The 24158-nt window shown below is 44.0% G+C and overlaps 1 protein-coding gene across 2 annotated transcripts in view; it reads right to left on the bottom strand.

Annotated features, from left to right (window-relative positions):
* Positions 1-24158, bottom strand: part of LOC139376024 (ephrin type-B receptor 1) — a 325295-nt gene that overhangs the window by 57189 nt on the left and 243948 nt on the right. For both annotated transcript variants that reach the window (XM_071118102.1, XM_071118101.1), the window contains exon 6: positions 12027-12151. In XM_071118102.1, the coding sequence (XP_070974203.1) occupies positions 12027-12151 (125 nt within the window). The remainder of the gene's footprint in view (positions 1-12026; positions 12152-24158) is intronic.

Below are 24158 nucleotides of genomic sequence, written 5' to 3'. Positions count from 1 at the left end.
ATTTCCTCAATGAAAACAATGTACTGAGCAAATGTCAAATTGGCTTTTTACCAAGTTACCGTACAACAGACCATGTATTCACCCTGCACACCCTAATTGACAACCAAACAAACCAAAACAAAGGCAAAGTCTTCTCATGCTTTGTTGATTTCAAAAAAGCCTTCGACTCAATCTGGCATGAGGGTCTGCTATACAAACTGATGGAAAGTGGTGTTGGGGGTAAAACATACGACATTATAAAATCCATGTACACAAACAACAAGTGTGCGGTTAAAATTGGCAAAAAACACACACATTTCTTCACACAGGGTCGTGGGGTGAGACAGGGATGCAGCTTAAGCCCCACCCTCTTCAACATATATATCAACGAATTGGCGCGGGCACTAGAAAAGTCTGCAGCACCCGGCCTCCCCCTGCTAGAATCCGAAGTCAAATGTCTGCTGTTTGCTGATGATCTGGTGCTTCTGTCACCAACCAAGGAGGGCCTACAGCAGCACCTAGATCTTATGCACAGATTCTGTCAGACCTGGGCCCTGACAGTAAATCTCAGTAAGACCAAAATAATGGTGTTCCAAAAAAGGTCCAGTCACCAGGACCACAAATACAAATTCCATCTAGACACTGTTGCCCTAGAGCACACAAAAAAACTATACATACCTTGGCCTAAACATCAGCGCCACAGGTAACTTCCACAAAGCTGTGAACGATCTGAGAGACAAGGCAAGAAGGGCATTCTATGCCATCAAAAGAAACATAAATTTCAACATACCAATTAGGATTTGGCTAAAAATACTTGAATCAGTCATAGAGCCCATTGCCCTTTATGGTTGTGAGGTCTGGGGTCCGCTCACCAACCAAGACTTCACAAAATGGGACAAACACCAAATTGAGACTCTGCATGCAGAATTCTGCAAAAATATCCTCCGTGTACAACGTAGAACACCAAATAATTCATGCAGAGCAGAATTAGGCCGATACCCACTAATTATCAAAATCCAGAAAAGAGCCGTTAAATTCTACAACCACCTAAAAGGAAGCGATTCACAAACCTTCCATAACAAAGCCATCACCTACAGAGAGATGAACCTGGAAAAGAGTCCCCTAAGCAAGCTGGTCCTGGGGCTCTGTTCACAAACACAAACACACCCCACAGAGCCCCAGGACAACAGCACAATTAGACCCAACCAAATCATGAGAAAACAAAAAGATAATTACTTAACACATTGGAAAGAAGTAACAAAAAAGCAGAGCAAACTAGAATGCTATTTGGCCCTACACAGAGAGTACACAGCGGCAGAATACCTGACCACTGTGACGGACCCAAAATTAAGGAAAGCGTTGACTATGTACAGACTCAGTGAGCATAGCCTTGCTATTGAGAAAGGCCGCCGTAGGCAGACATGGCTCTCAAGAGAAGACAGGCTATGTGCTCACTGCCCACAAAATGAGGTGGAAACTGAGCTGCACTTCCTAACCTCCTGCCCAATGTATGACCATATTAGAGAGACATATTTCCCTCAGATTACACAGATCCACAAAGAATTCGAAAACAAATCCAATTTTGAAAAACTCCCATATCTACTGGGTGAAATTCCACAGTGTGCCATCACAGCAGCAAGATTTGTGACCTGTTGCCACGAGAAAAGGGCAACCAGTGAAGAACAAACACCATTGTAAATACAACCCATATTTATGCTTATTTATTTTATCTTGTGTCCTTTAACCATTTGTACATTGTTAAAACACTGTATATATATATATAATATGACATTTGTAATGTCTTTACTGTTTTGAAACCTCTGTATGTGTAATGTTTACTGTTAATTTTTGTTGTTTTTCACTTTATATATTCACTTTGTATGTTGTCTACCTCACTTGCTTTGGCAATGTTAACACATGTTTCCCATGCCAATAAAGCCCTTGAATTGAATTGAATTGAATTGAGAAAGAGAGAGAGACAGAGAGAGGTATAGAGAGAAAGAGAGAGAGAAAGAGAGAGAGAAAGAGAAAGAGAGAGAGAAAGAGAGAGATATAGAGAGAAATAGAGAGATATAGAGAGAAAGAGAGAGAAAGAGAGAGATATAGAGAGAAAGAGAGAGACATAGAGAGAAAGAGAGAGAGAAAGAGAAAGATATAGAGAAAGAGAGAGACAGAGAGAAAGAGAGAGAGAAAGAGAGAGATATAGAGAGAAAGAGAGACAGAGAGAAAGAGAGAAAGAGAGAGAGAGATAGAGAGAAAGAGAGAGACAGAGAGAAAGAGAGAGACATAGAGAGAAAGAGAGACAGAGATAATTAGAGAGACAGAGAGAAAGAGCAAGAGAGAAAGACTTCCAAAAAGCATTTGATTCTATTTGGCATACAGGACTGTTCTACAAAGTTATTGAAAGTGGTGTAGGGGGTAAAACATATGACATAATTAAATCAATGTAACCTGGCAATACATGCAGCATTAACATTGGCAAGAAAATAACAGAATTCTTTAACCAGGGGTGGGGCCTTCGTCAGGGTTGCAATCTGAGCCCTGCACTCTTCAATATTTACATCAATGAATTGGCCACTATTCTAGAAAAATCCTCAGCCCCTGGTGTTAGCCTCCACAATTCAGAAATTAACTGCCTACTCTTCGCAGATGACCTATGCCTGCTGTCACCAACAGCACATGGCCTACAGCAGGGCCTGGACCTGCTAGAGCAGTCCTGCCAGACCTGGGCCCTGGCAGTAAACCCCAAAAAGTAATGATTTTCCAGAGAAGATCCAGATCTCAGGGAATTAGACCAAAGTTCACAATTGGTACAAAATATATAGAGTACTGCACACACTACAATTACTTAGGTTTAAAAATAAGCTCAACTGGACACCTTAATGAGGTAGTGAATCAACTGAGAGAGAAAGCACGCAGGGCATTCTACGTCATTAAAAAGCAAATTCAAATTGAAATACCTATTAAAATTTGGCTAAAACTAAATGAATATGTCATTGAACCATTTGCACTTTATGGCAGTGAGGTGTGGGGTCCACTTGCAAAACAAGATTTCAGCAAATAGGACAAACACCCCATTGAAACCCTGCGTGCAGAGTTCTGTAAGACATGTCCAGAGGAAAACTACAAACAATGCATGCATGGCAGAATTAGGCCAATATCCACTAATAATAAAAACTCAAAAAAGAGCAATTAAGTTTTGGAAACATCTAAAATACTGTGACCCCCTCTCATATCATTACCAAGCCCTGCAATGCCAAGAGCTGAGCAAAGAAAAGAGTCCCCTCATCCAGCTGGTCCTGGGGCTGAGTTCACAAACCTGCTCTACTAACACACTGAAGCCTCAGGACCAGAACATCCAATCAATCAGAATAAACCAAATTACAACACAGTCAAAACAAAACTACATTGCTTATTGGGAAAAACAAGCACAAAGCAAAATGCAGTGCTATCTGGACCTAAATCGACAGTACACAGTGGCTAAGTATTTGACCATGGTTACTGATCAAAACCTTAGAAAAACCTTGACAAAGTACAGACTCAGTGAGCACAGCCTTGCCATTGAGAAGGGTAGACACAGGAAAACCTGGCTCCTGTAGAGGAAAGGCTGTGCAACCACTGCACCACAGCAGAACCTGAGACTGAGCTGCATTTCCTTACAAAATGTCAAAAATATAAAACAATTAGAGAGTGTAATTTCCCCAAGATTTCACTGATGAGAGTAGGCTACCCATCCTGTTGGGGGAGGACGCAGAGAGCTGTGGGTTGGCAGCGCACTAGATTTCTGCCTGCCATAAATTGAGGGAGAGTGTCTGACAGACCAATCAACCTGCACATGTACTCCACTGTATGCTTATTGCACATGTACTCTACTGTATGGTTATTTTGACCCTTGGTTATTGTTGTTACTGTTGTCCCAGCCGACTATTTCACAACAACTACCTTATACACACAAGTGTAAAGGAATGAATAAGAATATGTACAAAAAATATATACAGTAGGGCAAAAAGGTATTTAGTCAGCCACCAATTGTGCAAGTTCTCCCACTTAAAAAGATGACAGAGGCCTGTAATATCCATCATAGCTACACTTCAACTATGACAGACAAAATGACAAAAAAAATCCAGAAAATCACATTGTAGGATTTTTAAATCAAATGTTATTTGTCACATACACATGGTTAGCAGATGTTAATGCGAGTGTAGCGAAATGCTTGTGCTTCTAGTTCCGACAACGCAGTAATAACAAACAAGTTTTCTAATGAATATATTTGCAAATTATGGTGGAAAATAAGTATTTGGTCACCTACATGAAAATCTATGCAGCCTACTCAATCACTTTTTATAGCTACTGTTAACAGGCCTCCTGGGCCATATACAGCGTTCCTCACTGAGTTCCCTGAATTCCCATCGGACCTTGTAGTCATAGCAGATCATATTCTAATCTTTGGTGACTTTAATATTCACATGGAAAAGTCCACAGACCCACTCCAAAAGGCTTTCGGAGCCATCATCGACTCAGTGGGTTTTGTCCAACATGTCTCTGGACCCACTCACTGTCACAGTCTTACGCTGGACCTAGTTTTGTCCCATGGAATAAATGTTGTGGATCTGAATGTTTTTCTTCATAATCCTGGACTATCGGGCCACAATTTTATTATGTTTGCAATTGCAACAAATAATCTGCTCAGACCCCAACCAAGGAACATCAAAAGTCGTGCTATAAATTCACAGACAACACAAAGATTCCTTGACGTCCTTCCAGATTCCCTCTGTCTACCCAAGGACGCCAGAGGACAAAAATCAGTTAACCACCTAACTGAGGAACTCAATTTAACCTTGCGCAATACCCTAGATGCAGTTGCACCCCTAAAAATTAAAAACATTTTCTCATAAGAAACTAGCTCCCTGGTACACAGAAAATACCCGAGCTCTGAAGCAAGCTTCCAGAAAATTGGAACGGAAATGGCGCCACACCAAACTGGAAGTCTTCCGACTAGCTTGGAAAGACAGTACTGTGCAGTACCGAAGAGCCCTTACTGCTGCTCGATCATCCTATTTTTCTAACTTAATTGAGGAAAATAAGAACAATCTGAAATTCCTTTTTGATACTGTCGCAAAGCCAACTAAAAAGCAGCATTCCCCAAGAGAGGATGACTTTCACTTTAGCAGTGATAAATTCATGAACTTCTTTGAGGAAAAAATTATGATTATTAGAAAGCAAATTACGGACTCCTCTTTAAATCTGCGTATTCCTTCAAAGCTCAGTTGTCCTGAGTCTGCACAACTCTGCCAGGACCTAGGATCAAGAGAGACGCTCAAGTGTTTTAGTACTATATCTCTTGACACAATGATGAAAATAATCATGGCCTCTAAACCTTCAAGCTGCATACTGGACCCTATTCCAACTAAACTACTGAAAGAGCTGCTTCCTGTGCTTGGCCCTCCTATGTTGAACATAATAAACGGCTCTCTATCCACCGGATGTGTACCAAACTCACTAAAAGTGGCAGTAATAAAACCTCTCTTGAAAAAGCCAAACCTTGACCCAGAAAATATAAAAAACTATCGGCCTATATCGAATCTTCCATTCCTCTCAAAAATTTTAGAAAAGGCTGTTGCGCAGCAACTCACTGCCTTCCTGAAGACAAACAATGTATACGAAATGCTTCAGTCTGGTTTTAGACCCCATCATAGCACTGAGACGGCACTTGTGAAGGTGGTAAATTACATTTTAATGGCATCGGAACGAGGCTCTGCATCTGTCCTCGTGCTCCTAGAACTTAGTGCTGCTTTTGATACCATCGATCACCACATTCTTTTGGAGAGATTGGAAACCCAAATTGGTCTACACGGACAAGTTCTGGCCTGGTTTAGATCTTATCTGTCGGAAAGATATCAGTTTGTCTCTGTGAATGGTTTGTCCTCTGACAAATCAACTGTAAATTTCGGTGTTCCTCAAGGTTACGTTTTAGGACCACTATTGTTTTCACTATATATTTTACCTCTTGGGGATGTTATTTGAAAACATAATGTTAACTTTCACTGCTATGCGGATGACACACAGCTGTACATTTCAATGAAACATGGTGAAGCCCCAAAATTGCCCTTGCTAGAAGCATGTGTTTCAGACATAAGGAAGTGGATGGCTGCAAACTTTCTACTTTTAAACTCGGACAAAACAGAGATGCTTGTTCTAGGTCCCAAGAAACAAAGACATCTTCTGTTGAATCTGACAATTAATCTTAATGGTTGTACAGTCGTCTCAAATAAAACTGTGAAGGACCTCGGCGTTACTCTGGACCCTGATCTCTCTTTTGAAGAACATATCAAGACCATTTCAAGGACAGCTTTTTTCCATCTACGTAACATTGCAAAAATCAGAAACTTTCTGTCCAAAAATTATGCAGAAAAATTAATCCATGCTTTTGTCACTTCTAGGTTAGACTACTGCAATGCTCTACTTTCCGGCTACCCGGATAAAGCACTAAATAAACTTCAGTTAGTGCTAAATACGGCTGCTAGAATCCTGACTAGAACCAAACAATTTGATCATATTACTCCAGTGCTAGCCTCTCTACACTGGCTTCCTGTCAAAGCAAGGGCTGATTTCAAGGTTTTACTGCTAACATACAAAGCATTACATGGGCTTGCTCCTACCTATCTCTCTGATTTGGTCCTGCCGTACATACCTACACGTACGCTACGGTCACAAGACGCAGGCCTCCTAATTGTCCCTAGAATTTCTAAGCAAACAGCTGGAGGCAGGGCTTTCTCCTATAGAGCTCCATTTTTATGGAACGGTCTGCCTACCCATGTCAGAGACGCAAACTCGGTTTCAACCTTTAAGTCTTTACTGAAGACTCATCTCTTCAGTGGGTCATATGATTGAGTGTAGTCTGGCCCAGGAGTGGGAAGGTGAACGGAAAGGCTCTGGAGCAACGAACCGCCCTTGCTGTCTCTGCCTGGCCGGTTCCCCTCTTTCCACTGGGATTCTCTGCCTCTAACCCTATTACAGGGGCTGAGTCACTGGCTTACTGGGGCTCTCTCATGCCGTCCCTGGAGGGGGTGCGTCACCTGAGTGGGTTGATTCACTGATGTGGTCATCCTGTCTGGGTTGGCCCTAGGACCATGCCCCAGGACTACCTGACATGATGACTCCTTGCTGTCCCCAGTCCACCAGACCGTGATACTGCTCCAGTTTCAACTGTTCTGCCTTATTATTATTCGACCATGCTGGTCATTTATGAACATTTGAACATCTTGGCCATGTTCTGTTATAATCTCCACCCGGCACAGCCAGAAGAGGACTGGCCACCCCACATAGCCTGGTTCCTCTCTTGGTTTCTTCCTAGGTTTTGGCCTTTCTAGGGAGTTTTTCGTAGCCACCGTGCTTCTACACCTGCATTGCTTGCTGTTTGGGGTTTTAGGCTGGGTTTCTGTACAGCACTTTGAGATATCAGCTGATGTACGAAGGGCTATATAAATACATTTGATTTGATTTTATTTTATTTGAAGATTGGGAGAATGTCATATGGTCAGATGAAACCAAAATATAACTTTTTGGTAAAAACTCAACTCGTCGTGTTTGAAGGACAAAGAATGCTGAGATGCATCCAAAGAACACCATACCTACTGTGAAGCATGGGGGTGGAAACATCATGCTTTGGGGCTGTTTTTCTGCAAAGGGACCAGGACGACTGATCCGTAAAGGAAAGAATGAATGGGGCCATGTATCGGGAGAATTTGAGTGAAAACCTCCTTCCATCAGCAAGAGCATTGAAGATGAAACGTGGCTGGGTCTTTCAGCATGACAATGATCCCAAACACACCGCCCGGGCAACGAAGGAGTGGCTTCGTAAGAAGTATTTCAAGGTCCTAGAGTGGCCTAGCCAGTCTCCAGATCTCAACCCCATAGAAAATATTTGGAGGGAGTTGAAAGTCCGTGTTGCCCAGCAACAGCCCCAAAACATCACTGCTCTAGAGGAGATCTGCATGGAGGAATGGGCCAAAATACCTGCAACAGTGTGTGAAAACCTTGTGAAAACGTTTGACCTCTGTCATTGCCAACAAAGGGTAAATAACAAAGTATTGAGATAAACTTTTGTTATTGACCAAATACTTATTTTCCACCATAATTTGCAAATACATTCATTACAAATCTTACAATGTGATTTTCTGGATTTTTTTCCCTCATTTTGTCTGTCATAGTTGAAGTGTACCTATGATGAAAATTGGCAGCAGCCACTCAATGTTAGTGATGGCTGTTTAACAGTCTGATGGCCTTGAGATAGAAGCTGTTTTTCAGTCTCTCGGTCCCTGCTTTGATGCACCTGTACTGACCTCGCCTTCTGGATGATAGCGGGGTCAACAGGCAGTGGCTCGGGTGGTTGTTGTCCTTGATGATCTTTTTGGCCTTCCTGTGACATCGGATGGTGTAGGTGTCCTGGAGAGCAGGTAGTTTGACCCCGGTGATGCGTTGTGCAGACCTCACTACCCTCTGGGGAGCCTTACAGTTATGGGCGGAGCAGTTGCCGTTCCAGGCGGTGATACAGCCCAACAGGATGCTCTCGATTGTGCATCTGTAAAAGTTTGTGAGTGTTTTTGGTGACAAGACAAATTTCTTCAGCCTCCTGAGGTTGAAGAGGTGCTGCTGCACCTTCTTCACCACGCTGTCTGTGTGCGTGGACCATTTCAGTTTGTCAGTGATGTTTTCCCCCGAGAAACTTAAAACTTCTACCCTCTCCACTACTGTCCCTTTGATGTGGATAGGGGGGTGCTCCCTCTGCGTTTCCTGAAGTCCACGATCATCTCCTTTGTTTTGTTGACGTTGAGTGTGAGGTTATTTTCCGAGGGACCTCACCTCCTCCCTGTAGGCTGTCTCGTTGTTGGTAATCAAGCCTACCACTGTAGTGTCGTCTGCAAACTTGATGATTGAGTTGGAGGCGTGCATGGCCACGCAGTCGTGGGTGAGCAGAGAGTACAGGAGAGGGCTGAGAACACACCCTTGTGGGGCCCCAGTGTTGAGGATCAGCATGTGGAGATGTTGTTACCTACCCTCACCACCTGGGGGCGGCCCGTCAAGAAGTCCAGGACACAGTTGCACAGGGCGGGGAGCTTGATGACGAGTTTGGGGGGTACTATGGTGTTAAATGCTGAGCTGTAGTCGATGAACAAAATTCTCACATAGGTATTCCTCTTGTCCAGATGGGTTAGGGCAGTGTGCAGTGTGATTGCGATTGCGTCGTCTGTGGACCTATTGGGGCGGTAAGCAAATTGGAGTGGGTCTAGGGTGTCAGGTAGGGTGGAGGTGATATGGTCCTTGACTAATCTCTCAAAGCACTTCATGATGTCGGAAGTGAGTGCTACGGGGTGGTAGTCATTTAGCTCAGTTACCTTAGCTTTCTTGGGAACAGGAACAATGGTGGCCCTCTTGAAGCATGTGGGAATAGCAGGCTGGGATAAGGATTGATTGAATATGTCCGTAAACACACCAGCTACCCGACCAACCCACCAACTAGGCGACCAACCTGACGATCGTCCCACCAACCAGGCAACCAACACACCAAACTGTTGACCAATCAAGCAACAGTTTTCCAAACCAACGACGAAGCGAGCAACCCAACAACCAGCCGGCCAACACACCAACTTCTCAAAAAACCAACCAACCAGTTAATTAACCCACTAACCAGTCGACTACCCACCAACCAGCCAACTAATACACCAAACAGCTGACCAACCCAACTACCAACCAGCCGAGCAACCCCTCAACCAGCTGACTAACCACCACCTTATCGAACAACCAATCAACCAACCAGTTGACCAACCCACCAACCCAACCAACAACCAGCCGACCAACCAGCAAACCAATCCAACAACCAGCCAATCAACCACCAATGAGCCAACCAACCCACCAACCAGCTGACTAACCCACCAACCAGCCGACTTAACCCACCAACCAGCCGACTAACCCACCAACCTATCAACCACGGAAACAAACACAAGACCAACCCACCAACAAGCCATCCAAACTTCCAACCTATCAACCACCCCACCAACCAGAAGACCAACCCACCAACCAGGCAACCAAAAGACCAACCTGTTGAACAACCCACCGACCAGCTGACCAACCCACCCACCCACCAACCAGCCCACCAACCAACCCACCCACCAACCAACCAGTCGACCAACCCACCATCCAACCAACCGACTAACCCACCAACCAACCAGCCGACCAACCCAGCAACCAGCCGGCCAACCCATTAACCAGATGACCAACCCACCAACCAGCCATCCAACCCAGCAACCAGCCGATCAACCAACCCACCAACCAACCAGCCGACCAACCCAACAACCAACCAGCAGACTAACCCACCAACCAACCAGCCGACCAACCCACTAACCAGGCGACTAACCCACCCACCAACCAGTTGACTAACCCACCAACCAGCCGACCAACCCAAGAACCTATCGACCAACCAACCAGTCAACCAACCAACCAACCCACCCACCTACCAACCACCCAACCAACCCACCAACCAGCTGACTAACACACCAACCAGCCAATTAGCACATCAATCAGCCGACTAACCCACCAACCTGACTAATCAACCAACCAGTTGATCAACCCACCGACCAGGCGAGCAACCCACCAACCAGGTGACCAACACACCAACCTTTCAACCAGCCAGTTGACCAACCAGCCGACCAACCCACCATACATCCGACCAACTCACAAACCAGCCAACCAACCCACCAAACAGCAGACTAACCTGCCAACCCACCCATTAACCTATTGACCAACCAACCAGCTGACCAACCCACCAACCGCCCGACCAACCAACAAACCAGCCATCCAACCCACCAACCAGCCGACCAACCCACCAACTAGGCGACCAACCCACCAACCAGCCGACCAACCCACCAACCAGCCGACCAACCCACCAACCAGATGACCAACCCACCAACCTGTTGACCAATCAACCAACTAGTTGACCAACCCACAACCCAACCAGCCAACCAACCCACCGACCAACCCACCAACCAGCCAACCAACTCACCAACCAGTCATCCAACCCACCAACCAGCCGACCAACACACCAACTAGGCAACCAACTCACCAACCAGCCGACCAACCCACCAACTAGGCGACCAACCCACCAACCAGCCGACCAACCAGACAACCAACCCACCAACCTGTTGACCAATCAACCAACCAGTTGACCAATCAACCAACCAGTTGACCAACCAGCCAACCAACCCACCGACCAACCCGCCGACCAACCCACCAACAGGCCGACCAACCCACAAACCAGCCGACCAACCCACCAACCAGCCGACTAACCCACCAACCAACCGACTAACCCACCCACGCACAAACCAACCGACTAACCTACCCAATAACCAGCCTACTAACCCACCAAACAGCCGACCAACCCACCCACCAACCAGCCGACCAAACCACCAACCAGCCGACCAACCTATCGACCACCTAAAGTACACAAACAATATCTCAAACATACACTGCCTTCTCTTTTCTAGACTCTGTCTTCTTCAGGCTCTATATCATCATGTCTGTAGACTGAGGACTTGGGAAAAGCCTACAGGTCAATAAAACCTGCTACCATAGCCACTCTGGTCAGCTCTTGTATCTTATTAAAGCAGGTTCTATTGTATAGGAGCAGACGGCAGTAGACGGGTCGATGCTAGCCCCACCAGACGCATAGCATTACCGCAGTTGGAGTAGGGAGGGGAGCGAGATGGAGCGGAGGTCAAGGTATTCACTTCATCCGACAGGGAAGGCAGGGAAACCAAAGAACAGTGGGAAGGAAAGGTGGACTGGAGGTGGAACTGAGATGACATTATCAGCCCAGGGGGGTTGGGGATTTCAATTCGGAACAGAAGAGAAACTTCTCTTGGTATCTTTTGTATCAATTCACATACAGATAAACACAGTGTATAAGCAGATGAATGTCTGTGCAGACGTACCCTTATACAGTACACACATGCACACACGCACACACAAACACACACATACACAGAGCCTACCTTCTCATAGAAGCGTAGCTCGTAGTCCAAGATGATTCCGTTGGGCTGTTCGGGCTGTGGCCATGACAACGTGAAGCTCTTCATGGTGGAGCTCACCTGGTGCATGATGGGTACGATCGAGGGGGCTGCAAACAGGAAACAGGAAGAGAAACAGGAAGTTTAACAACCACTCTGTATGGAAAACCAAAATGGCTTCTCTGTGCCTTGTAACAGCCTGAACGATGCAAGAAAGTGGCAATGAAAGTTACACAAAGTTAACACTTTGTAACACAGAAAAAATGATCAGACAAAAGTCAAGCCGTTAAGAATCTGCAGTCAGACCTGTCATGGGGCAGCAAGCACATCTTTAAAAACATCCTCACTTTTCAAGGTCCCCATTTCTCTCTCTTTGTGTGGATCTCCGCCTCCGATACAGTAAGGTAAAAATCTACATTGGGTCTGAATAAAATCATTACCTAATGCAGCACAAAGACCTGGACCATATGAAGTGTTAAATTATTTTCTTGATAAGAAACTGCCCTTTGGAATAAAACTCCATCCCATCTCTTTTTAATGGTTTCGACCTGGATGCACAGTGTGGGCCTATTCTCTTATGCTCTCTCTCTCTCTCTCTGCTCCCTCTCCCATTCAGACACAGCACACCTGAGTGCACACATATGGGCTCTGAATTAACCCACTGCCCCAGCAATTTCCCCTTCATTCCCTTGCTTTTGTCCTCCGTGCTATCATCTCTATTATGATTCCTTGTTCCTGTCTTACTGGGCTAGCAGAGGAAGGGGTGGTTGGGTTGGAGACTGTGAGCGGCGATGACAAGCGTTTAGTGTCAAGTTTTCTTAGTCGTATGTACAGGATATACATGGTATACACCATCCAACGAAATGCTTACTTCAAGGTTACTCCTTGACAATGCAACAAAAAGATAAGAATACGAACATAAAGTAAATGGCTCAGTAGAACATATATATATTTTTTAACATAAGTATAATACAGGAAGGCAAACACGTAAACACTTTCTCTGATATATTGGACTATACATTTACTGTATTGTCACTATACATTTACTGTGTTGTCACTATACATTTACTGTATTGTCACTATACATTTACTGTGTTGTCACTATACATTTACTGTATTGTCACTATACATTTACTGTATTGTCACTATACATTTACTGTGTTGTCACTATACATTTACTGTATTGTCACTATACATTTACTGTGTTGTCACTATACATTTAATGTATTGTCACTATACATGTACTGTATTGTCACTATACATGTACTGTATTGTCACTATACATAATGTGTAGTCCAATGTATAGTCCAATGTATCATAGAAAGTGTTTAAATTGTGCAGTATTATTTTGTATTAGTAATAGTAAATATGACTCTGGTTGCAGCAATTGTGATGTGAGTGTAGCAGCAATTGTGATGTGAGTGTAGCATGAATGTGTGTGTCTGTGTGAATTTAGCCCTGATTGGACAGGAGAAATACGTTACATCCAGTGTATGGAGGAAAGGGAATTCTCTCCCCCTCTCTTTGCTCTTCGCTTATCTTTCGCAGTATCCATTCCAGGAGTATATGGAAGCATAGAATTAGGAATTAGAACACTTAGAAAAGGCCACTCAAGACAGTCGAAAGCTTTTTCGGCATCAACAACCATTATTGATAAATCTACATCTTGTTTTTTAGCGTATAGTATTAAATTGAAACATGTTCTTGTATTTCTTTGTAAGTGTCTATTTTTAATAAACCTCATTCTGTTGCTTATGAGTTTTGCTATTATTTTATTGCCGCAATTTATTCCACTTCTGGGACTGTAATCTGCAGGGGACTCTCCTGATTTCCCTGGTTCTAATACAACTGACATAACTGTTTGATACATGGAACTCGGAAGCACATTTGTATTGTCATTAGAGTAAAAAGGGGAGCTACTTTGACCCAGAATATAGACAAAATGCTATGGGAAAGCCGTCCATCCCTGGTGCTTTTCACCAAGCAATATTTATCTTGGGGTGATTTCCATTTTAGTGATTATTTTCTATCTGCCTACAGTTGCTTCATGGTAATTGAGTCTAAGAAAGCTGTAGGATCAGACCAACTGTTATTTCATTCTGATTTATATAGATTTTCATGTATTTTTTGTTATGAATAGCGTTGTTGTTTCTTATTAAAGCATTTGTATCCTAATCGTTTAAAATTGTATTCATTATGTGAGAGCTGCAAGGTGTGTACCAGGTTTATTTGCCATTAAATAGTATGCCTCATTTGAGTTTAACCTGTAGGTGTTGACTCTCTTCAAAAGTAAAATAACATATTACAGACATTTATTTTCCATGTAAATATTTTTTATGGGCTTTTTTTTAAGATAGTGTTTAATTGTAATTTCTAACTCAGATTGAATTTTTACTGAGTATGAGATTATTATTCCCCTAATGCACACTTTAAAGGCATCCCAAATTATATTGGGGGTCGGCTTTTCTCTGTCCTCTATGTCTACATTTGTAACGGAAAAGGTATTTATTTTTTTCCACTTACGTATTTCATATACTTCGGGTCTCCATATTCTATCACTAAGTATATTTTCTGTTGATGTCATTTAGTTCCCGAGTGGCACAGCTGCCTAAGGCACTGCATCTCAGTGCAAGAGGTGCCACTACAATCCCTGGTTCGGCTCCAGGCTGTATCACATTGGCCCAATTGGCCCAGAGTCATCCAGGTTTGGCCAGGGTAGGCCATCATTATAAATAAGAATTTGTTCTTAACTGAATTTCCTAGTTAAATAAAATAAAAAGCATGATACAGGAGAATGACGTTAGTATATACTGTAGTTGAGTGCATTTTTGGATCTCTGTGTGGAAGGCTGAGAGATGGAGGCTCATTATTCTGACCCCAAAACATACTGACAGAGCGCCAGATACAGTATGTCTATACACACTCTATTTTGTGGAAATAAACCCCTCCATCACCTCATTCTACCACACACTACTATACACACACCCTGCCCCCCCCCCCCCCCCCCCCCCCCACACACACACACACTTTTCGTAAACACACCAAACTTTATTCACACTCCAGCTCCCAAAATCCCCAAATAACCCCCAGCCAATCAACTCAACCCCCCTCCACTCCACCTGCCTCCCTCTCTCGGTTTCAGCCCCCGCACTCTCATCCTACCCTGTCTCACCTTGGTATAGCTCAGCCTCTCCTATCTGGCTGCCACACGCTCCAGTGCCCAGAGCTCTGCTGGGCCGCGTTATCAATTACCGGCCCTGGGCACAGCACAGCACAGCACACAGTGTTACTGACAGCCCCAGTAGGCCCCAACGCTGCTGTTGTCTTCCATGCACTCGGAGCATCGGAAGGGGGTAGCGGAAGGGAGTGTGTATTCTAGAACCAGACTCCAGTCTAACAGACTGAGTGTGCATCCCAAATGGAACCATATTGTCTACAAAGTGCACTACTTTTGACCACAGCCCATTGCGCTCTGTTGTGCACTTGTGCACTGTATAGGGAAAAGTGTGCCATTTGGGACAGAAACTAAGACCCAGACTCATGTATTTAACCAGACAGACACAGTTTGGCCAATTAGAGTAAGACAAGGCAGATATTTGTAATTCTACATGGTTTTAGCATGTCTCACTGATTGGATGAGTGAGGGTGTGTGCCCATGGTTGTGCGGCTGCGTTAAACATTTCCATTTAAAAATCTCCACACACACTGAAGTACAATATACTGTACCCCCTGTCTAAAAGTCACAATTCAATTATCGTAGCACTTCTGCAACTCATGGATAAAAAGTTTGCCTAGTCCTCATCCTGAAGGCCTATGTGTGTTAGTGCCCTGTTTGTAATGAGCCTGTTTTTGTAACAGGACTGTCAGTACCTGGCTGCAGGTCAAGGGTCAAGCCTGCTGAAGTCAAAACGCGTCCCCATCGTTACCAGGGGACACCAGCGATGACAGTGATTGGTGGCTGTCCCCTGCACTTCTCTCCTCCCCAATCCTGCATCCCTCCCCCTTCCCTTGTTCCTCTGTTCTACTTTTATCTGGCCCAACTGGCTGCCCCCAGATTTTAATGCAACACTCGGCTTAACATTAATCAAAGTCAACCCTCCCAGTGACCCTAGCGAGCGAGCGAGCGAGAGAGAGAGAGAGAGAGAGCAGTGGGGGGGGGGGGGGGGGGGGGGGGGGGTTCTGCAGCCTGCTACTCTAACACAAGGCCATCACATTGCACATCTACGACTCTTTAACTCCACACTACAGCACAGGGCCATCACATCAGCGGAGGCTCCTCCTCAGAGGAAGGGGGAGGACCATCCTCTTCAATGAAATGTCATAAAAATAAGAATTGTGAAACACTAAAAAGGTTTTTTAGATAAAACTAATTAGTTTTAATTTAACCTTTATTTAACCAGGTAGGCAAGTTGAGAACAAGTTCTCATTTACAACTGCGACCTGGCCAAGATGCGACCTGCCACCTGGCCAAAGCAAAGCAGTTCGACACATACAACAACACAGAGTTACACATGGAGTAAAACAAACATACAGTCAATAATACAGTAGAAAAATAAGTCTATATACAATGTGAGCAAATGAGTTAAGATAAGGGAGGTAAAGGCAATAAATAGGCCATGGTGGCGAAGTAAATACAATATAGCAATTAAAAACATTGGAATGGTAGATTTGACAGTAGATGAGAGTGCAAAGTAGAAATACTGGGGTGCAAAGGAGCAAAATAATATGTCATGTCGTCATGTATGTGGATGATCAGGGCTTTATCCAGGAATGTTTCCTGGGCTACTTTGATGTGTCATGTGTCAAGTGGGCGTGATGCGCTGTCTGAGGTTAACTTCATGGACAAACTTGTTGTCCAAACCTACAATGGGGCAGCTGTAATGGAATGTATCTGTTATTTATATCTACAGCTCAGTCCCCTCCTGTTCCCTGATTAAGAGGTGATGACCTCTCCACTCCACAACCATTGTCAACTCTCTCCTGACATGAACTGAAGCCACGTCTCATGTGCCCCGCTCATCCACTGGCACATTGAATGTTGCCTCTCCAAGCACTGTGAGCACCCGTATCAATTTTCTCTCATTACTGTATGTAGAATCAATCACATAAACAATCACATTATTACACACCAATGATTTTACTCCTTGCTTGGACAAACCCATTCTTAGCTCTTTTGTCTAACTGTGTAGTGTGTTGTTGTTTTTTGTCTAACTGTGTAGTGTGTTGTTGTTTTTTGTCTAACTGTGTAGTGTGTTGTTGTTTTTTGTCTAACTGTGTAGTGTGTTGTTGTTTTTTGTCTAACTGTGTAGTGTGTTGTTGTTTTTTGTCTAACTGTGTAGTGTGTTGTTGTTTTTTGTCTTCCCAGTCAAATCCTGTCCTGCACTGAAGTCAAGCCTCTGAACACCTCAACGCATGCCTCATATCAATCACTGCTGTGATCCCTTCCCAACACTGTCTAAGTAGCCCTCTCATTCCCATTCTCAATAATATTGTGGTATAAATGTCTTTAGTAAATGCTTTAGGTTAAAATAATTAGTCCCATTCTCCCTTTGCATCAACTCCCTCAATTCCCAGCTGGACGTTCCCGGGATGCTTGACTAATTCCCAGTTCAACGATTGGTCGGAAACGTCCCGGTAATTGGTCAGCTGACCAGTGGTCCAAGGCCCATTCCCTCATATAACAGTTAAATTGTGGGTTTCTCCTTAAAGACACAGCACCACCACACCATAGTCATCTAATAGGGGCCTCTGTTCAATTCAGATAAGGGGTAACAGGCTCTCACTCTCTCCCTCTCTCCCTCTCTCCCTCTCTCCCTCCCTCTCTCCCTCTCTCCCTCTCTCCCTCCCTCTCTCCCTCTCTCCCTCCCTCTCTCCCTCTCTCCCTCTCTCCCTCTCTCTCTCCCTCTCTCCCTCCCTCCCTCCCTCCCTCCCCTCTAGGCATGCTGTTGATCACTGCCTCCCTACTAGCAGTAACTCAGAAGGACTGCCCAGTCGTGACTACATGGTAATGGGCCTCACAGATCACAGGGAAGCTTCAGTTCTCCAGTGTTCTGTGCTGTTCTGTTCTGCACTGTCCTGTTCTGTTCTGTTCTGCACTGCTCTGTTCTGTTCCTTTCTGTGCCCTGTTCTGTGCTGCATTTCCAAGAGTTTCTGTCAGGGAACCAATTAACCATTTTTCAAATCCCTCCAGTGATGCCAGTAGCGCCACCACTCTTGAATTGTAGACGTAAAACAGGCATTATTGTCGCGTTCTTGATTGTGTCATGTCCTGGATGTTCTAGAGTTAACTGGAACATGGAATTATCTTTGATAGCCCGAGGAGAGATTTAGTGGCAAAGACTGTAATGAAAATAATTAAGGAAGACAAGCTTGTCTTTTGGTTTACAAAATTCATTTTTCTCTGTTGTACTTCAGACACTAGATAAAGACATCTTGAGGTTTAAGGAGCTCAGTAGCATTCAGAGCCATTCTCCTTCGATCGCCTCCAGCTAGCTGCCAGTTTCTGGGTTCAAGGGACAAGTTACAACATTTATGAGAAACTGGCATCAAATGAAACAAAATGGCACCTTCAGCCAGCCCTGGAGAGGAGTAGAGGATGATGAAATGGTTTGACATGAAGCTTTTCTATGCTCTCTTATAGTCAGTCAGTGCTGTGCATTGAGGCAGTGAGAAAAAGTAACAGCCCATGTAGATAATTATGAAGAAATTTGTAAACTCTATGATACTCAAATGATTTATTGACTGTCTGACTGACTGACTGACTGACTGACTGACTGACTGACTGACTGAATGGATGAATGAACTAAGCAATGGACAAACAAAGGGAACGAGAAAATGAACAAGCGATTCAATAAATACAAGAGAGTCTTATAGAGCGCACAACTAAACCTGGGCTGTGTAGAAAGAAGGTGTAAATAACCTGGGCTGTGTAGAAAGAAGGTGTAAATAACCTGGGCTGTGTAGAAAGAAGGTGTAAATAACCTGGGCTGTGTAGAAAGAAGGTGTAAATAACCTGGGCTGTGTAGAAAGAAGGTGTAAATAAACTGAGCTGTGTGTGCGTGTGTCCAGCACAGGGTAGGGCAGGCTGTGAATGAACTCCTAAATCTTGGTCTTTTCTCCCATTTAGCCTGCAACTCGTCAACTATGGCTGTGTGTCTTCATGTGTTCCTAGTCTAAAACAACCCGTGTACACCAACACCAACACATGGAAAGACTTAATGCACTCAAAGCACGTAAACACAAAACATAATGAGTAGGGATCCAAATGGGCCTTGGCGTGGTTCCCCTCACATCCCTCTGGTTTAAGTTACGTCAGAGGCTCAAATCTCTTATTTTGGTTGTTTAGATTTGGACCTGACTGCATCTGGGAGGACTGTATAGAATCCCACTGAGCCGCAGTCTGTTTTGGTGAACTTGCTGGGTTTTGCTGGTTTCCACATGCCCATGAAGGCTGCAGGATGGAAGAGATGTTTGCATTTCTGTGGGAATTTTGGGACTACTTCTAAAATGAGTTTCACTGGACTGGGAGGAGGACCTGGCAGGGTGGTGCCAGAATAATAACCTGTCCCTCAACGTAACCAAGACTAAGGAGATGATTGTGGATTACAGAAAAAGAGGACCGAGCACGCCCCCATTCTCATCGACTGGGCTATAATGGAGCAGGTTGAAAGCTTCAAGTTCCTTGGTGTCCACATCACCAACAAACTAGAATGGTCCAAACACACCAAGACAGTCGTGAAAAGGGCACGACAAAGCCTATTCCCCCTCAGGAAACTAAAAAGATTTGGCATGGGTCCTGAGATCCTCAAAAGGTTCTACATCTGCAACATCGAGAGCACTGGTTGCGTCACTGCCTGGTACGGCAATTGCTCGGCCTCCAACTGCAAGGCACTAGAGAGGGTAGTGCGTACGTTCCAGTACATCACTGGGGTAAAGCTGCCTGCCATCCAGGACCAGGCGGGGTCAGAGGAAGGCCCAGAAATTGTCAAAGACCCCAGCCACCCCAGTCATAGACTGTTCTCTCTACTACCGCATGGCAAGCGATACCGGAGTGCCAAGTCTAGGACAAAAAGGCTTCTCAACAGTTTTTACACCCAAGCCATAAGACTCCTGAACAGGTAATCAAATGGCTACCTGGACTATCTGCATTTTGTGTGTGTGTGTGTGTGTGTGTGTGTGTGTGTGTGCGTGTGTGTGTGTGTGTTTGTGTCCCCAACCCCTCTTTTATGCTGCTGCTACACTCTGTTTTTAATATATGCATAGTCACTTTAACCATATCTACATGTACATACTACCCAAATCAGCCTGACTAACCGGTGTCTGTATGTAGCCTCGCTACTGTATATAGCCTGTCTTTTTACTGTTGTTTTTTATCTTTACTTACCTTTTGTTCACCTAATACCTTTTTGCACTATTGGTTAGAGCCTGTAAGTAAGCATTTCACTGTAAGGTCTACCTACGCCTGTTGTATTCGGCGCACGTGACAAATACACTTTGATTTGAGGAGGAGTGTTTAGATACAGATTGCAGTTGGCAGTTGGCACGCAATCTAGGGTACAATGTTGTGCCAGTCAGGAGAAAAAGATGAAGGCAAAGGAAAGCAGTAAAAGAGGGAAGAAAAGTCCCTCTCTGAGTGATGTCATTCAGCTGTTCATATGGCTTAAGTGTCTTGGATGTAGGGATGGAGGGGAGGAGGGATGGAGGGGAGGAGGGATGGAGGGAGAGATGGATGCTGTTGAGGACATTGTGTTAAATCAGAGAACATTTCCAAAGTTTTCTGGAGTTTTTTTTTACATTACCCATTCCTCCGGTCCTTGACTGAAATGACCCTTGTACGCATTAACCTTAATACAGTAGATATTACAAATTTACCGCGCAACCCTTAGGTCTGTACACTGTGTGCTCCTAAGTAAATTAAAGCATAATGTTCCTGAAAAACATAACATGGGAGATGACTAAACCTGGGCTGTGTAGAGAGAAGGTGTAAATAACCTGAGCTGTGTAGAGAGAAGGTGTTAATAACCTGAGCTGTGTAGAGAGAAGGTGTAAATAATCTGAGCTGTGTCGAGAGAATGTGTAAATAACCTGAGCTGTGTAGAGAGAAGGTGTAAATAACCTGAGCTGTGTAGAAAGAAGGTGTAAATAACCTGAGCTGTGTAGAGAGGTGTTAATAACCTGAGCTGCATAAAGAGAAGGTGTTAATAACCTGAGCTGTGTAGAGAGAAGGTGGTAATAACCTGAGCTGTGTAGAGAGAAGGTGTAAATAACCTGAGCTGTGTAGAAAGAAGGTGTAAATAACCTGAGCTATGTAGAGAGAAGGTGTAAATAACCTGAGCTAAGTAAAGAGAAGGTGTAAATAACCTGAGCTGTGTAGAGAGAAGGTGTTAATAACCTGAACTGCGTAGAGAGAAGGTGTAAATAACCTGAGCTGTGTAGAGAGAAGGTGTTAATAACCTGAGCTGTGTAGAGAGAAGGTGTAAATAACCTGAGCTATGTAGAGAGAAGGTGTAAATAACCTGAGCTAAGTAAAGAGAAGGTGTAAATAACCTGAGCTGTGTAGAGAGAAGGTGTTAATAACCTGAACTGCGTAGAGAGAAGGTGTAAATAACCTGAGCTGTGTAGAGAGAAGGTGTTAATAACCTGAGCTGTGTAGAGAGAAGATGTAAATAATCTGAGATGTGTGTGTGCGTGTGTCCAGCACAGGGCAGGGCAGCCTGTGAATGAGCCCCTAAATCTTGATATTGATCAGGCCTTTATCACACACACACACACAGAGGTATCTAGGACAGTTTAATGGCCTCATTAATGGCCTCTGCACTGATCCACACTGCACCTCTCTGCACCACATTGCCACTGACTGCCTCTCCTCTACCAGTCTCTCCCCCTCTATCTTCCTTCTGTCTAACTCTCTCTCTCTCATTCTCTCTTTTACATATCTCTCCTCTCATGCTCTAACACGCTGTATCAATGTCACGTTCTGACCTTAGTTCCTTTGTTATGCCTTTGTTTTAGTTTGGTCAGGGAGTGAGTTGGGGTGGGTAGTCTATGTTCTTTTTTCTATGTTGTGGTTTGGTGTTTGGCCTGGTATGGTTCTCAATCAGAGGCAGGTGTCGTTCGTTGTCTCTAATTGAGAATCATACTTATAGGTAGCCTTTTCCCACCTGTGTTTTGTGGCTGATTATTTTCTGTTTAGTGTTCTTTCCATTCACCTTACGGGACTGTTCGTTAGTCGTTTATTGTTTTGTTCAGTGTTCAGTTATTTTATAAAAAAATATGAACACTTACGACGCTGCGCTTTGGTCCTCACATTCTTCCACCACAGACGACCGTTACAATCAATATTTCATCTTCTCCCCTATTTCTCCATCAATCCTACAGTCTTCCATCTAAAATACAATGAACCTCTTAAGGATCTGGCCCCTTTTTTCAATTTTCGCCTAAAATGACATACCCAAATCTAACTGCCTGTAGCTCAGGCCCTGAAGCAAGGATATGCATATTCTTGGTACCATTTGAAAGGAAACACTTTGAAGTTTGTGGAAATGTGAAAGGAATGTAGGAGAATATAACACAATAGATCTGGTAAAAGATAAAACAAAGAAAAAACCAACTGTTCTTTTGTATTTTTTTGTACCATCATCTTTGCAAGAGAAAGGCAAGAGAAAGGCCATAATGTATTATTCCAGCCCAGGTGCAATTAAGATGGCAGTGTATGTGCAAAGTTTTAGACTAATCCAATCAACAATTCCATTTCCGTTCAAAATGTTGATTCCAGACTGCCCAAATGTGCCTATTTTGTTTATTAATACATTTTCATGTTCAAAATGGTTCACTCTTCTCAAACAATAGCATGGTATTATTTCACTGTAATAGCTACTGTAAATTGGACAGTGCAGTTAGATTAACAAGAATCTAAGCTTTCTGCCAATAACAGATATGTCTATGTCCTGGGAAATGTTCTTGTTACTTACAACCTCATGCTAATCGCATTAGCCTACGTTAGCTCAACCGTCCCGTGGATGGGACACCGATTGCAAACATGTTTGTGTCCTTTTGAACTGTTTGGGAGTTCAGTCCAGTTTGCACAAGTAAGTGTGGCTAAGAAAAACTTTTCACTCTTTCACTGCCCTCCTCACAAAGTTTTCTCCCCAAATGATCCTTCGATCCTTCCTTCTGTCTCCTCCCAGACAGCCAATAACCACTTCCAGCGCATTGGTATAGCCTCCTGCCTGCCTATGAAAACCCTCCTGTCGGAAGCAGCAGCACCACAAAGTGTCTCCTAGGGCTGGGCAGGGGCAGACCCAATTACAGCCAGTCACCTCTTCTTCCCTACATCTATCTGTCAAGTAGGGCATATTTCTCCTGTCAAACGGGACAATCAGAAGCCATTATGCCACACTGATAATCAGAGCAATTTATTTACCTTCCTCATTTCCCTGTCTCATTTCACTGTCAGCCATGATGACTCAAAGAGAGAGAGAGAGAGAGAGAGAGAGAGAGAGAGAGAGAGAGAGAGACCGCACCCTTCTCCGCTCTCTTTCGCGTTCTAAGAGAAAGTGTGTACTTAGTCGTTATTTTCTTGGAGGTTGTTGTAATCAAATGTTGCAGGGGCGCAACTTTTACTGGGAATGGTGGGAACATGTTCACCCAGTTTCATAATTGGAATGTGATACAAAACAGGGCAACGGTGTGCTTTAGGACCATGGGGACGCCTCTGAGCAGTCAGGTAGGCTGTCTGTAGTGTTTATCCGACAAGATAAAAACAACAGTATATGTCCCCCCCACATCTAAAACAAAAGTTGTGCCCCTGAAATGTTGTAATCAAATATTGGAAAAATGTACAATGATTTAGGTGTATGTATCGAAAGAAGATTTTTTAGGAGCTATTCACTTAAGCTCATCAAAATGCGTTAGCTTATGCACAAACTGGAGTGTTCACAACTTAATCTTTCACTTTTCCATAGCGCCAAAGCTCTGCTATCAACCATGCAGTTTGTAGAGTAGTAAGTACCAGAAGTTGTTCAATATGTTTAACACAGAAAAGTCCCAGAAAAGTTACAGTACACACTCAAAACTTTAATATGGCACAGACCGACAAAATGAAAACTCAAAAACAGC

This window comes from Oncorhynchus clarkii, chromosome 20, assembly GCF_045791955.1.
Source record: "Oncorhynchus clarkii lewisi isolate Uvic-CL-2024 chromosome 20, UVic_Ocla_1.0, whole genome shotgun sequence".
NCBI lineage: Eukaryota > Metazoa > Chordata > Actinopteri > Salmoniformes > Salmonidae > Oncorhynchus > Oncorhynchus clarkii.
Note: the sequence above shows the minus strand (reverse complement) of the source record. Positions and strands in the feature narration are given on the sequence as shown.